Source organism: Nomascus leucogenys, chromosome 1a, assembly GCF_006542625.1.
Source record: "Nomascus leucogenys isolate Asia chromosome 1a, Asia_NLE_v1, whole genome shotgun sequence".
Taxonomy (NCBI): domain Eukaryota; kingdom Metazoa; phylum Chordata; class Mammalia; order Primates; family Hylobatidae; genus Nomascus; species Nomascus leucogenys.
In genome coordinates, this window is record NC_044381.1 from 66,986,326 (window position 1) to 67,002,177 (window position 15,852).

Genomic DNA, 15,852 nt, shown 5'->3' on the forward strand with positions numbered 1-15,852 from the left:
AAGTGCTGGAATTACAGGCATGAGCCACGGTGCCTGGCCTGCAACATTTAAATAATGAAGTAACAGATTATGATCCATTGAATAAAATAACAATTCATTAGTCTATATTAAAATAAATAAATTTGAGTGTGATGAAGAATAAGATACACAGTTTCAAAGTACTCCACAAAATATTCATTTATTAATTACAAAAGGGAAAAGAGTAACTTCACAGATGAAAAGCCTGGCAGATAACTCCTTAATCAAGTAATCAAAGTCAACATCACCACCACTAATGAGACACAATGAAATCATGTGCCTGTGTGCCATCTGAGAAAATGCAATGAGAAGAACACAGCACAATTTCTATGATATTCCTGCAAAAGACCATTACCTGATTCCAACCAAAAGAAAACAGCAAAGAAAACCTAAATTGAGGGACATTCTATACAGTAACTGACCTGTAACCCTCAAAAGTGTCTGGGTTATAAAAGTTAAGGGAGGAGAGTTGATTCTAATGTCTCTCTCCCCAACCACGGGATTACACTGCAGTGGTCCCTGTGCCTATTGCCATGGCCTCCCTTGAATAAAGTCAGCTTTACCACCTTTTTTTTTTTGAAAGTCTTGCTTTGTCACCCAGGGCTGCAGTGCAGTGGTGCAATCTCAACTCAGTGCAAACTCTGCCCCCTGGGTTCAAATGATTCTCGTGCCTCAGCCTCCCAAGTAGCTAGGATTACAGGCATATGCCACCATGCCCAGCTACTTTTTTTGTATTTTTAGTAGAGACGGGGTTTTGCCATGTTGACTAGGCTGGTTTGAACTCCTGACCTTAAGCGACCTGCCCGCCTCAGCCTCCCAAAGAGTTGGGATTACAGGCGTGATCCACCACCTGGCCTGCTTTGCTATCTTTTTTTTTTTTTTAAAGTTAAGGGAGGAATGAGGAATTATTCCAGACTGAAGAGGATAAAAATACATGACACATAATATATGATTGTGGAATGAATTATTTTGGTAAAAAGATCATCATTAGGATATGTGACAAAACTTGAACGATGTTTGAAAGTTAGATGGTATAATGTATCAAATGTATTCATTTCCTAGATTTTGACTGTCAGTCATACTATGGTAATGTAGCAGAACGTTCTTGTTTATAGGACATACTATATCGGCAACTTACTCTCATATGGTTCAAGTGGCAAGGGCTTACTTTTTGTTGTAGTTCCAACTTTTCTATAAGTCTAAGATATTTTCAAAGTAAAAAAAAAAAAGTAGCCATAATTTTATAAGTCAAAATAGAGATAACAAGGAATTGTTACCATGATGTAAGTGAAAAGTCATTTCTGAAATTATGGCATCGTACGATCAGTCTCAGTTATTATAAATGCATATCAGAATTACCTAGAATGCTTTCAAAGAACACTGAGGTTTGGAGATCCAGTCCAGGCCAATTAAGTCTCTGGGGGTGATATGCAGGCATCAGCATTTTTTAAAAAGCTTTCTATTAATTCTGATGTGCAGTCAAGGCTGAGAACCATCAGCATGTGCTAGCTCCTGAAGGTTGTTCACCCTGAGAGAGTTTCATTTAGGCATTTTCTCTGTAGTCTTTCTGGCCTCACCCATGCTAAAGTTCATTACTTTCTCCACTGTACCTTGGACTTACTAGTATGATAGTTTTAATCATATTGTTCTGTAATTATCTGTTTATAATATTTTTATTTTGCAGTAAAATAAATACCTTCTAACACAAGGATTGCTATGTTATTCAGCATTATAGCTTCAGCGGGTGCAGTGGCTCATGCCTATAATCCCAACACTTTGGGAGGCTGAGGCAGGCCCTTGAGCTCAGGAGTTGAAGACCAGCCTGGGCAACATGGTGAAACCCTATCTCTCCAAAAAATATAAAAACAGCTGGAGGTGGTGATGCACGCCTGTGGTCCTAGTTACTCGAGAGGCTGAGATAGGAGGATTGCTTGAGCCAGGGAGGCAAAGTTTGCAGTGAGCTGAGATTGTGCCACTGCACTCCAGCCTGGGTGACAAAGTGAGACCTTGTCTCAAATAAATAAATAGGAAGAAAAATAAGAAGGTAAGAAAAGGAATATAGAAGAATATGAAAGACTCAATTTCTTCCCACAAGTAGCTTACAGCCAGGAAAGAAGACAGATATAAAAACAAAAAAATGATCAGAGGGGAGTAACTTCAACACTGCAGTCTAATTTTCTCTCCCCTGTGCCTCACTAAGCTATGCTGTGAAACCAAAGTAGGGTCTTCAAAATTACTTACACTTAAAAGTACCTGAGTAGAACTCCATATATTCTCTTTATAAAAATATAAAACTGAAACTACTTAAATTGTTTTGAGGCCCTGGATGTTTTTTTCCTGTAAGCAAAAGATTCTTGACCAAAAAAAGAGATCCCCATCCTGCCATACGCTTAAAAACCTGGAAATACCATGGTTACTCTGTAAAGCCAGGATTTTTCTCTCTTCCAGTACTAGCAATTATAAAAATTACTTATCTAATAATGTGTACAAAAAGATTGAGGCAGAAATCAGTATAGTTGCTATTCAAGTTAAGTTTAAATACCTTGTAACACTTACCTTATCTGCACACATTGACACTTTAATGTCCTGCTGAGATATTTCATAATGCCGGATATTAAAAACATAATTACCAGCCAATTTTAAAATATCAGCTGAGATATACTCTAGCACAGCCACAATATATAGGGACACATGGTAGTCCACTTTGTACCCTAATACTTCCTGTGAAAAGAATAAATAGTTTAATTGCAAAATGTAGCAGTCAAGTATTAAACACTTAAAAAATTCCTATTTAACATCCTTGCTTATAAAAAACTTTCTATTAACATGTCTAAATGTATGGGTACCACGGGATATAGAATGAATCTTTGGTCCCTGTATTGGGGCTTTTTTTCTTTTAAGAGATATCTAATCTAACAACTCTGCCTTTTATCAAACAACAATAGTTGATCTTAATATAGAAATCTTGGGTTGGACTCCACTAAAAGCCTCTTAATACATTAACCAAAACTCATCTGACAAATATCAAAATATCTGCTATCTTCAAGGACTCTGCTTTAAAACCAGTATCCCCTAATTACAGTAGTTTCTACTGAGGGGAGGTGTGGAAGTGTCTGTGTGTGTGTGGCAGGTGGGGGTGGGGGGGGGTTTGCATTTGCTACAAAACTCTTAAAATCCATATACACCAAACATATTTTGCCCTATGCACTAATATCCATCTAGTAGCCAAACTAGGTCCTAGCCCACTTTTCCAGTATATAAAAAATAATCTGTGATAATACAAATTAATTTTAAAGACAGTTCTGAACTCACAGTAGCTTCTGAAATTATACACTTTCTTAATCAACAAATGGCTGAGAATCACGGCCTACTACATAGGAATCAGTCAGAGTAGCAGTCATTGGAAGATGCCATAAAGATGCCATAATGGGCCAGGCATGATGGCTCATGACTCTTATCCTAGCAGTTTGGGAGGCCAAAGTAGGTGGATCACTTGAGCCCAGGAGTTTGAGACCAGCCTGGGCAACACAGCAAGACCCTGTCTCTATTTAAAAAACAAAAAAGATGCCACAAAATAATAGTGATGCATTATCACTATTAATAATTTTTAATATTGTTTGAAAACAAATTAAATTTCACCAGAGTATAATCATTTTGTATACATATTTATACGATGTGTATGTACAAGTATACACATGGAAGTGCATATATACACACTAACACAGACCATGCTACATTAATGCTTTATAAATATAGAAATAAAATATTACTCGTTATAAAGAACACCCCCCAACTAATGTTTAATCTTTTGTTACCTTCAACGAAGGATGGATTTTGTCCACAGGCAGTAAAAGAGGATTTCTTCGTTTTCGTTTTTCTATAGCAGATTGTGCATCAGCAATGGCCCATTTATCAATTGGGTGAGGAAAGGTCTTCTGAACTCGCTCCTGCTCAATCACAGCAGAACCATTGTAGTATTAATAAAAGTGTTTGTAAATAGGAAATTCATACAAAATTCAACTTGATCTCTATTCTTAATGCTAGCGGATAATAGTGACATAATACATTCTGATTCCTGTAATAAATAAATTTTTTGGCTTAAAAAAAAGGTCAGGCTGGGCGCGGTGGCTCACGCCTGTAATCCCAAAACTTTGGGAGGCTGAGGCAGGTGGATCACTTGAGCTCAGGAGTTTGAGACCAGCCAGGCAACATGGTGAACCCCCATCTCTATTAAAAATACAAAAATTAGCCTGGCATGGTGGTGCATGCCTATAGTCCCAGCTACTTGGGAAGCTGAGGTGGCAGGATTGCTTGAACCCAGGAGGCGGAGGTTGCAGCAAGCCGAGATCACGCCACTACATTCCAGCCTGGGTGAGAGGGAGACCCCCAGCTGAAAAAAAAAAAAAAAACGTCAACAGGACTATCAAAAATTTTCCACATAATTTTCATGGATAAAACAAAAAGGTAAACTTCAAAAAGAAAGCTTTAAGCATAATTAAGATGAACTGGAAAAAGGAAAAAAACAACACATAGGATATATAAGAAAGATTAAAGTGAACATGAAATAATGTATTAGTGATTTTAAGTTAGGTTTCTAGAGTTAAAACTATTTACCTAGCAGAGCAGAAATTGTTCATTCATTTTTAATCATTAGTACACAGCCAGTCTCCTTTCGCTAATCTTAGAGCTTCAAATAAAAGAGGTCATGTATCTCTTGGAAGATGAAGTGGGTGAAAGAGCTCAGAATGGCTTAGAAAATACGTACCTTGACAAAAACAATCCTAGCCTTTGTGGTTCATCTTGTTTTTTTGTTGTTGTTGTTTTGTTTTGTTTTGTTTTTTGGAGACAGGGTCTCACTCTTGTCACTCTGTCTGTGTCACTTCTGGCTGAAGTGCAAGTGCAGTGGCGGGATCTCAGCTCACTGCAACCTCCACTTCCCAGATTCCAATGATCCTCCCACCTCAGCATCCCGAGTAGCTGGGACTACAAGCACATACCGCTACTCTTGGCTAATTCGTCTATTTTTTGTAGAGACAGAGTTTTGCCATGTTGCCCAGGCCAGTCTCAAATTCCTGGGCTCAAGTGATTGTGTCCGCCTCAACTTCCCAAAGTGCTGGGATTACAGGTGTGAGCCACTGCACCTAGGCAGTTCATCTAATTTTAATTTAATCAGTGATTCATTGGCATGAAAACCAAGAACTACTGAGATCTGAATTAAACTCTAACTTAGCAGGGTTTCCTATATTTATAGTTATATTCTCAGATTTTAGCAAATTTAGCTATTGAAAAGTATGCTTTCAGTGTGTTTAGTTCATGTTCAAAACTAGTAGCAGAGGCTGGGCATGGTGGCCCATGCCTCTAACTAAGTCTCAGCACTTTGGGAGACGGAGGTGGGAGGATCCCTTGAGGCCAGGAGTATGAAACCAGCCTGCGCAATGTAGGGAGACCCTGTCTCTACAAAAAACTTTAAAAATTAGCCAGGCATGGTTGCATGCACTTGTAGTCCCAGCTACTTGCAAGGCTGAGGCAGGAGAACTGCTTGATCCCAGGAGTTCAAGGCTACAGTGAGCTATGATCCTGACACTACACCCTAGTCTGGGTGATAAAGCAAGACCCTGTCTCTTAAAACAAAACGCAACAAAATCCAAACAACTGGCAGCAGAGAACAGGGGAAAAAAATGCTTTAATTCCAAGAATCCTGGAAAATCTTAACAGCTCAATCACTACAAATTAAGATTTTCCTTTATACTGAAAGTTGTTGTAGCTGGGCATGGTGGCTAACACCTGTATCCCAGCACTTTGGAAGGCTGAGGAGGGAAGATCACTGAAGGCCAGGAGTTCAAGACCAGCCTGGGCAACACAGCAAGGCCCAGTCTTTACAAAAATAAAAATAAAAATTAGCTGGGTGCAGTGACACGTGCCTGTAGTCCCAGCTACTCGGTAGGCTGAGGCAGGAGGATCACTTGGGCCCAGGAGTTCAAGGCTACAGTGAGTTATGATCATGCCACTTCATAAAAAGAAAGAAAGAAGGTTGTTGCTTATAGAAACAAATTTCAAAAAAAAAAAAAAAGGAAATGTAAGCAGTACAGTATAAAAGTAATTTTTGAAAATATAAAAATTAGCCTGGGGTGCACGCCTGTAGTCCCAGCTACTTGGGAGGCTGAGGCAGGACAATCGCTTGAACCTGGGTGGCTGAGGTTGCAGTGAGCCAAGATCACACCACTGTACTCCAGCCCGGGCGACAGAGTGAGACTCCATCTCAAAAAATAAAAATAAAAATAATTTTTGATAGCTGTACTATTAGACATTTGTTTTGTTTTTAGCAGGAGAAAAATAATACCAATTTTATTAATATTAATTTTATGTGCACAGGGTGCTTTTATACAAAAGAAGTAAAACTCTCCCTAACAGATATTGCTAAAAATCCAAAAATACTCCCATGTAACCAAGGCAAAACAATTATTTTAGTACTAATTTAAACATAGTTTTTCAGATATATATATATATACACACACACATACATACACTTTTTTTAAATCAATGAGCAAATGTCCTCAAAATTTACACTGATCTTTTACTGAGGTAATAGTTATATGCAGTAAAATACACAGATCATAAAATGCACGATTTGCTGAGTTTTAGAAATGCTTATGTCTGTGTAACCATCATCTCAACTGACATAGAGAACATTTTTTTTTTTTTTTTTTTTTTTTTTTTTTTGAGACGGTCTCCCGCCTCAGCCACCCAAAGTACTGGGATTACAGGTGTGAGCCACCACACCTAGCCTTATTATTCAATATAAAGTACTATGTTTTGAGTTCTCTCTAAAAAATATGTCCCTAACCCCAGGTTATGAAGATATTTTCCAGAATTTTCTTCTAGAAATCTTGTAGTTTAGCTGTTATGTCTAAGGCCATGATCCATTTTGAATTAATTTTTGTCTACAGCATGAGATAGGTTTCAAGGTTTTTTCCCCTCATAAATGTACCCAGTTGTTCTAAGACTTTTTTTTTCTGAAAAACTTGCCTTTCCTCAATGAACTGCCTTGACGTTTTTGTCAAAAACAAACTGACCATATATATCATACATAATTTCAGTGGTTTTAGTTTTCACAATAATTTAGAATGATATAGATACAAAAATTAATTCATACAGTGGTTGAGTGACATTTTGAAATGACAAAATAATTTTTACCTCTACATCTTGAACAGTCCTTGGCTGGGCCATGCATAATTTATTAAGCAGCTGAAAAATCAGCTCTTCAATATAATAGAGAGACTCTTCATTAGCTGAGAGAGTGGGATGCACTTGTTCCTGAACCTTTAAAAAAAAGTTATCCGTTAAAGTAATGGCAAAATAATATAAATTGAACAAAAGTCAGAGAGAATTTTATATATAAATAATATTTTACTATAATGGCTACTCAAAACAGACATAAAACACAAAATGAAGAAAAAAACTATTTGTTGGTCTCTGTAAACTTTTCTTAATCCATAGAACAGTGGTTCTTAAGCATTTTTGGACCCTTTGAAAAATCTATGGAAAGCCATTGAACCCTCTCTTCTCTATCACCAAAAAGCATATACACATAAACTATTCTATACAATTTCAGAGGAATTGTGGATACCTTGAAGTCAATAAACCTACTTGAAGTCTATGCAGGTCATGAATCCCAGTAATAAAGGTAATATCTGAAAACCATACTCCTTTACAAATTATAGAGGTGCTCTGTGAAATAGGTGCTACTCAGCTTTCACAATAGCACTGTCACCACCAGCTATGCTAAGCCCCCCACCTTTCTTTCTTTTCTTTTCTTTATTTTTTTTTAAGCAGCTGCATCCTTCTAGGAATGAGCTGTTTTTGTTTCTAAATTTTCTGTCCTAAATAATAATCCAGTCTGACTGGATGTAAGAAATATGGTAAATAGTACCTAGCATTAGGTGTCCTATAAATATTTGTTGAAAGAAATAATAAAAAATTATTGCTTTCGTTTCTTTTCTTTTTTTGAGACAGGGTCTCACTCTGTCACCCAGGCTCACTGCAGACCTGGGCTCCAGCAACCCTCCCACCTCAGCCTCCCAAGTAGATGGCACTACAGGTGTGTGCCACGATGACCTGGCTAATTTTTAAAACTTTTTATAGAGATGAAGTCTCACCATGTTGCCCAGACTGGTCTTGAACTCCTGGGCTCAAGTGATCCTCCCACCTCAGCTTCCCAAAGTGCCGGGATTATATGCATGAGCCACCGCACCCAGCCTGCTTTAACTTTTTATGCCATGAAGTCAGAAGGATATCAGAAGCACTAACACAAAAATAGATAACTTGAATAGACTCATAGTTAAGCAAAAGTAATTTAAAACCCTCCCCACAAAAAACACAGCATTGAAGTTAACCATTTCATTTGAAGTCTCAACATTTACCATAGAATTCTTTCTAACATCAGATCACACACCCACCGCTAAACCGACCATTGCCAAACGATGATGAGTCTATGATTTAGACTTTGCCATTTCCTAAGAGATCCATGCCTGAACAAAATTAGACTTTTAAAAAATTAGCATAGGCACGGTGGCTAACATCTGTAATCCCAGCACTTTGGGAGGCCGAGGTGGATGGATCACCTGAGGTCAGAAGTTTGAGACCATCCTGGGCACATGGTGAAACTAAAAATACAAAATTAGCTGGGTGTGGTGGCACGTGCCTGTAATCCCAGTTACCCAGGACGCTGAGGCAGAAGAATTGCTTGAACCTGGGAGGCAGAGGTTGCAGTGAGCAGAGATCGCACCACTGCACTCCAGCCTGGACAATTCCATCTCACAAAAAAAAAAAAAAAAAAATAGCATAAAATTGTCCATTATAGCCTCATATTTTGTAAGTCTATAGGATTTATAGTAAAATCCCTTCTTTCATTCCTAATATTAGTTATTTGTGTATTCGTTCTTTTCTTGATCAGCATCTCAGAGGTTTATCAATGTTATTAATCTTTTAAAGAACCAACTCTTGACTTTTATGATCCTATTTTATGTTTGTTTTATATTTCATTTATTTTTGCTTTATCTTCATTATTTCTTCTGCTTTTTATGTTCTTTTGCCAACTTCTTGAGATGGATACTTTGCTCATTTTTGTCAACCTTCCTTTTCTAATATGTATGTTTTCTCTAAAACTACTTTTGTAAAAACCCACATATTTTCATATGGAATATTTTTGTAATCTTCCAGTTCAAAACACAGTCATCCTTCAGTAACTGTAGGAAATTAGTTCCAGGACACCTGTGCATACCCAAATCCATGGATGTCCAAGTCCTTTATATATAATTGTGTAACATTTGTATACAACCTACACACATCCTCCCATATACTTTAAATCATCTATAGGTTACTTATAACACCTAATACAATGTAAATGCTATGTAATAGTGGTTATATTGTATTGTTTAGGAAATAATGACAAGAGAGAAGTCTGTATGTGTTCAGTACAAATGCAACCATCCATTATTTTCCCAAATACTGTTGATCTGAGGTTGGCTGAATCTATGGATTAAGAACCCAAGGATAAGAATGGCGGACTATAGTTTCTAATTTCCATTATGGTTTCTTCTTTCATCTTAAGAAACTAGAAGCAAATTTCTTAATTTTTAAACATGAGATTTTTTTAAAGGTTTTTAAAATTGATTTCTATAATAATCACATGTGGTCAGAAAACATACTTTCTTTTGGCCGGGCGCGGTGGCTCACGCTTGTAATCCCAGCACTTTGGGAGGCCGAGGCGGACGGATCACGAAGTCAGGAGATCGAGACCACAGTGAAACCCCATCTCTACTAAAAATACAAAAAATTAGCCGGGTGTGGTGGCAGGTGCCTGTAGTCCCAGCTACTCGGAGAGGCTGAGGCAGGAGAATGGCGTGAACCCAGGAGGCGGAGCTTGCAGTGAGCCGAGATCATGCCACTGCACTCCAGCCTGGGCGACAGGGCGAGACTCCGTCTCAAAAAAAAAAAAAAAACACTTTCTTTTTCATTTTTATTTACTTATTTAATTTTTTTGAGACAGAGTCTCATTCGACCACCCACATTGGAATGCAGTAGTGCAATCATGGCTCACTGTAGCCTTGACCTCAAGCTGGCCTTGAACTTGTGAGCTCAAGCTATCCACCCACCTCTGGCTCCCAAAATGCTGGGATTATAGGCATAAACCACCATGCCTGGCCAGAAAACATATTTTCTATGATTTCAATCTTTTGAAATTTGTTGAGACTTGTATTATAGCCCATTATATGGGTCTACCTGGCTTCATTGACAAACTCATCAAACATAAAGGAAGCAATACAACAATCTTAAGCGAACATTTAGAAAATTTTTTTAAAAAAGATACTCTCCAATTTATTTCGGGACTAGACTTTATACATAAACTCAAAAAGAAAGATGAAAATTATAGGCCATTTTTAGCTCAGCACAGTGGTTCATGCCTGTAATCCCAGCACTTTGGGAGGCCAAGGTCAGAGGATCACTTGAGGCCAGGAGTTCCAGACCAGCCTGGGCAACACAGCAAGACCCCCTCTCTCCAAAATAAAAAATTAGCTGTGCATAGTGGCATATGCCTGTAGTCCCAGCTACTCAGGAGGCTAACATAGAAGGATTACTTGAGCCCAGAGGGTCAAGGCTACAGTGAGACATGATGGTACCACTGCGCTCCAGCCTGGGGGAATGAACAAGACCTCATCTCTAAAAGAAAAGAAAATTATAGGCCATTTTCACTTATGAATCCAGAAAAAAAAAAAGCCTAAGTGTCACCTAACTAAATTCCATAATGTATACAAATAAGATTATACAATCACAGCCAGACATGGTGGCTCACACCTGTAATCCCAGCACTTTGGGAGGCTGGAAGTGGGTGGATCATCTGAGGTCAGGAGTTCGAGACCAGCCTGGACAACATGGTGAAACCCCGTTTCTACTAAAAATATAAAAATTAGCTAGGTGTGGTGGCACAGGCCTGTAATCCTAGCTACTTGGGTGGCTAAGGCAGGAGAACTGCTTGAACCCAGGAGACAGACGCTGCTGTGAGCCGAGATCACTGCAATCCAGCCTGGATGACTGAGCGAGACTCCATCTCAAAAAAAAAAAAAAAAAAAAAAGAAAGAAAGAAAAGAAAAGAAAAATAATATGACCATCCCAATATATATGTAGAAAAGCCATTTGAAAAAAATTCAACATTCATTCATGATAAAATCTCTTTGTGGGCCTGGCACGGAGGCTCACGCCTATAATCCCAGCACTTTAGGAGGCCGAGGTGGGTGGATCACTTGAGGTCAGGAGCTCAAGGCCAGCCTGGCCAACATGGTGAAATCCCGTCTCTACTAAAAATACAAAAAATTGGCCACGCATGGTAGCAGGCGCATGTAGTCCCAGCTACTCAGGAGGCTGAGGCAGGAGAATCGCTTGAACCCGGGAGGCGGAGGTTGCAGTGAGCCGAGATCATGTGCCATTGCACTCCAGCCTGGGTGAGAGTGAGACTCTGTCTCAAACAAACAAACAAAAAATCTCTTTGTGAACTTCTTTCATTTGATAAAGGATGTATACTAAAAAGCTACAATAGGCCGAGTGCAGTGGCTCAGACCTATAATCCCAGCACTTTGGGAGGCCAAGATGGGGGGATCACAAGGTCAGAGTTTGAGGCCACCCTGGCCAATATGGTGAAACCCCGTCTCTACTAAAAATACAAAAATTAGCTGGCGTGGTGGCGAGTGTCTGTAGTCCCAGCTACTCGGGAGGCTGAGGCAGAAGAATCGCTTGAACTGGGAAGCAGAGGTTGCAGTGAGCCGAGATCACGCCACTGCACTCCAGCCTGAGAGACAGAGCAACACTACAACTCAAAAAAAAAAAAAAAGCTACAATAAAATCATAGTTAATGGTAAGACAAGACACTGACAGCTTTCCCTTTGAGATCAAGAAAAAGGATATTTTCTATTACCATTTCTATTCCACATTATATTTGGAGGTCCTGGCTGGTGCAGTAAACCAAGAAAAAGAAAATTTCAGAATTGGTAAAGAAGAAAATTTGCAGATCATCTGACTGCCCATTGTGATGGTTAATTTTGGGGTGCCCATGTAACTGGTTACACACTATTTCTGGGTATGTCTGTCAGAGTATTTCTGGAGGAGACTAACATTTGAGTTGGTAGAATGAGAAAAGCAGATTACCCTCCCCAATGTGGCCTTATCTACTTGACTAAAGGCCTGAATAGAACAAAAGGCTGAGAAAGAATTCTTTCTCTCTGCCTGACTGTATTTGAGTTGGGATGTCAGTCTTCTGCCTTCAGACTCAGACTCAGACTGGAATTTGTATCATCAGCTCTTCTGGTTCTCAGGCCTTCAGACTAGGACTAGAATTATACCATTGGCTTTTGTGGGTCTGCAGCTTGACAAATGCAGATCTTGGACTTCTTAGCCACCATAACCTCATGAGCCTATTTCCTTACAGTATATGTCGTGTGTGTGTGTGTGTGTGTGTGTGTGTGTGTGTGTGTGTGTATGTGTGTGTGTGTTTCCTATTGGTTCTGCTTCTCTGAAGAATCCATGCACCCATGGAGGACAAAATAATGTGCCTGTGCAGGACAAAAATATTGTAAAGATAAATTACCTGAATTCATAAAACATAAACTTTTCTTTCTATGTAACAGCAACAAAGCTAGCAAACAAAATTTTTAGGCCAGGTGTGGTGGCTCACTCCTGTAATCCCAGCACTTTGGGAAGCTGAGGCGGGAGGATCACTTGAGCCCAGGAGTTCAAGACCAGTCCGGGCAACACGGTGAAACCCCACTTCTACAAAAAATTAGCCAGATGTGGTGGCATGCACCTGTAGTCCCAGCTACACGGGAGGCTGATGTGGGAGGATCACCTGAGCCCGGGAGGTCGAGGCTGCAGTGAGCCATGATTATGCCACTGCACTCCAGCTTGGGTGAGAGTGAGACCTTGTCTCAAAAAAAAAAAAAAAAAAATTAAATAGCATTAACAATAGAATTTAAAATACCGCATACCTTGAGTATATGATAAGGTACACATGACCCCTAGGGAGAAAACTAGACTTTAAGAAAAATTAAAGAGCTAAATAAATGAAAGATGATACCATGTTGGTGAACTGTCAGACTTAATATCGTATACAACTGAATTCTCTCAAAATTGATACACGCAGTTATAAAATCACAATCAAAACCAAGCAGGTTGTTTTGCTAAAAATGCCAAGATAATTTCATATGTACATAAAAGTGCAAAAGGCTAAGAAAACCAGTCATATATTCTTTTTTTTAAATTATTGACAACAAAGTCATATGTTTGTAAGGAAGTACAAGGATTTGCTCCAATGGTTGTCAGGATTTATTACAAAGCTATAGTAATGAAGAATGTGACAATGGCATGAGGATAGAGAAAGAAATCAATGGGACATAACAGAGTCCACAAACAAGTCCATATATATATAGACGCTTATTTACAAAGATGGCACTGTAGAGTATGAGGTGTGGCAGAGAGTTGCAGGGAGGCAGGGAAGTGTATGAATAGTGTTGAACCACTGCAGAAAAATAAAATCAACTCCTACTTCATCCTTTACCCAAAAATCAATCCTAGCTGCATGTTAGGCCTAATAAATAAATATACCCAATAAAGCTCTGACAGTGTAAAACTAGATAATGTCTTCATGATTTCAGGATTGAAAAAGATTTCTTATATAGGACACAAAAAATTACTAGCTATGAAGGAAAGAACTGATAAACTTTATATTAAACTTTAAAATTTAGGTTTATCAAAAGACATCTTTAAGAAAGTAAAAAGGCAAGTTACGGAGCTGGAGAAGATATATGTAGTACATATAACAAAAGGCTCATATCCAGAATATATAGAGAACTCCTAAAAGTTCAGTAAGAAAAAAAATGATAAAAATCCCAAGACAAAAAATGGGCAAAAAACCCTTAAACTAGCAATTCACAAAAGAAGAATTCAAATAGCCAATATATATATATTAAAAAGTGCTCTAGCTCTAAGTAATCAGAAAAATGCAAATTAAACGACCATGAACACTATCCGCTCACCAGGCAGCAAAACTAAAAATTCTGATAATACCAAAAGTTGGTAACTATGTGGAGCAATGGGAACTATCACACACTGCTACTAGAATGTAAAATGGTTCAATCACTTACAAAAACTTTGCCATTAAGTAGTAAAGTTCAAGACATGTCTACTCTATGACTGAGCAATTCCACTGTAGGATATATATATATTAAGGATAGATTTACATATATTTCTTTAGAGCTATACAGTCCAATATAATAGACACTAGCCTCATGTGGGTACTGAACACCTGAAATGTAGCTCCACTGAGTTGAAATGGGATGTTGGTGTAAAATACAAACCAGATTCAAGGATTCAGTATTAAAATAAGAAGTCAAATTCTCAATTTTTATGACGCATGCTGAAATGATTAGATTTACTGGGTTAAAAATATGTTATTAAAATCAACTTCATCTGTTTCTTCTTACTTTTCAACTGTGGCTATGATAATTTTCGTTTTTAACTTTTATTTTAGATTAAGGGGGTACATGTGCAGATTTTGTTACCTAGGTATATTGTGTCATGCTGAGGTTTGGGGTACAAATGATCCCATCACCCAGGTACTGAGCATAGTACTACTCTCTCTATTAGTCCCCGCTGTCTATTGTTAACATCTTTATGTCCATGGGTACCCCATGTTTAGCTCTCACCTGTAAATAAGAACATGCAGTATTTGGTTTTTTGTTCCTGCATTAATTCACTTAGGAGGGTAAATTTTATTTTTATTTATTTTTTAATTTATTATTATTATTATTATTATTATTTAAATTTTTGAGACAGGTTCTCGCTGTGTTCTCCAGGCTGGCCTTGAACTCCTGGGCTCAAGCAATCCTCCTGCCTTGTCCTCCCAAAGGGCTGGGATTACAAGCATGAGCCACCATGCCCAGCCTAGGAGGGAAAATTTTAAATTACATGTGTGGCTCACATTGCATCTCTTCTAGACAGCAATGCTCTAGAGAAATGTTTACCAGAAGACATACGCTAGAAGGCTCATAAATAACATTATGAATAATACCTTCCAAAACTAGAAAAGAATTCAAATATTCATCCAGAATGGGACAGATACATTGTGGCTTATTAATGCAATGGAATATACAGTCAAAAAATGCAGTAATAATGACAGCGACATAAAATGTGGATGCACCTTGAAAAAATGTTGGCAGAAAGAAGCCAGATAAAAAGAATACATACAATGGGATTCCATTCACAAAGTCAGACAAAATTAAATACAAAAATAAAAAATAAACAAATTCAGAACAAATTAAACAATGGTGTTAAGAGATACACGCTGAGATGGAAAAACTATTAAGAAAATCAAAACAGGCCAGGTGCGATGGCTCGCGCCTATAATCCCAGCACTTTGGGAGGCTGAGGCAGGCGGATCACGAGGTCAAGAGATCGAGACCATCCTGGCCAACATGGTGAAACCCCATCTCTACTAAAAATACAAAAATTAGCTGGGCATGGTGGTGCACACCTGTAGTCCCAGCTACTCGGGAGGCTGAGGCAGGAGAATTGCTTGAACCCAGGAGGCGGAGGTTGCAGTGAACCAAGATCATGCCACTGCACTCCAGCCTGGCAACAGAGCGAGACTCCGTCTCAAAAAGAAAGAAAATCAAAACAGTGAATACCACAAAAATGGTTACCTTTTGGAGAGTTATTCTGAGAAAAGTGCTGACAATGCTCTGTCTTCTAATCTGAGTGTTAAATAGATGTTCCTTAAATTGTATTATT

At 38.5% G+C, this 15,852-nt stretch overlaps 1 protein-coding gene across 1 annotated transcript in view; it reads right to left on the reverse strand.

Annotated features, from left to right (window-relative positions):
- Nucleotides 1-15,852, reverse strand: part of SOS2 (SOS Ras/Rho guanine nucleotide exchange factor 2) — a 113,672-nt gene that overhangs the window by 78,963 nt on the left and 18,857 nt on the right. Inside the window, 3 exon segments of the mRNA XM_030810181.1 lie at nt 2,575-2,739; nt 3,834-3,965; nt 7,213-7,338. Of these exon segments, the coding sequence (XP_030666041.1) occupies nt 2,575-2,739; nt 3,834-3,965; nt 7,213-7,338 (423 nt within the window).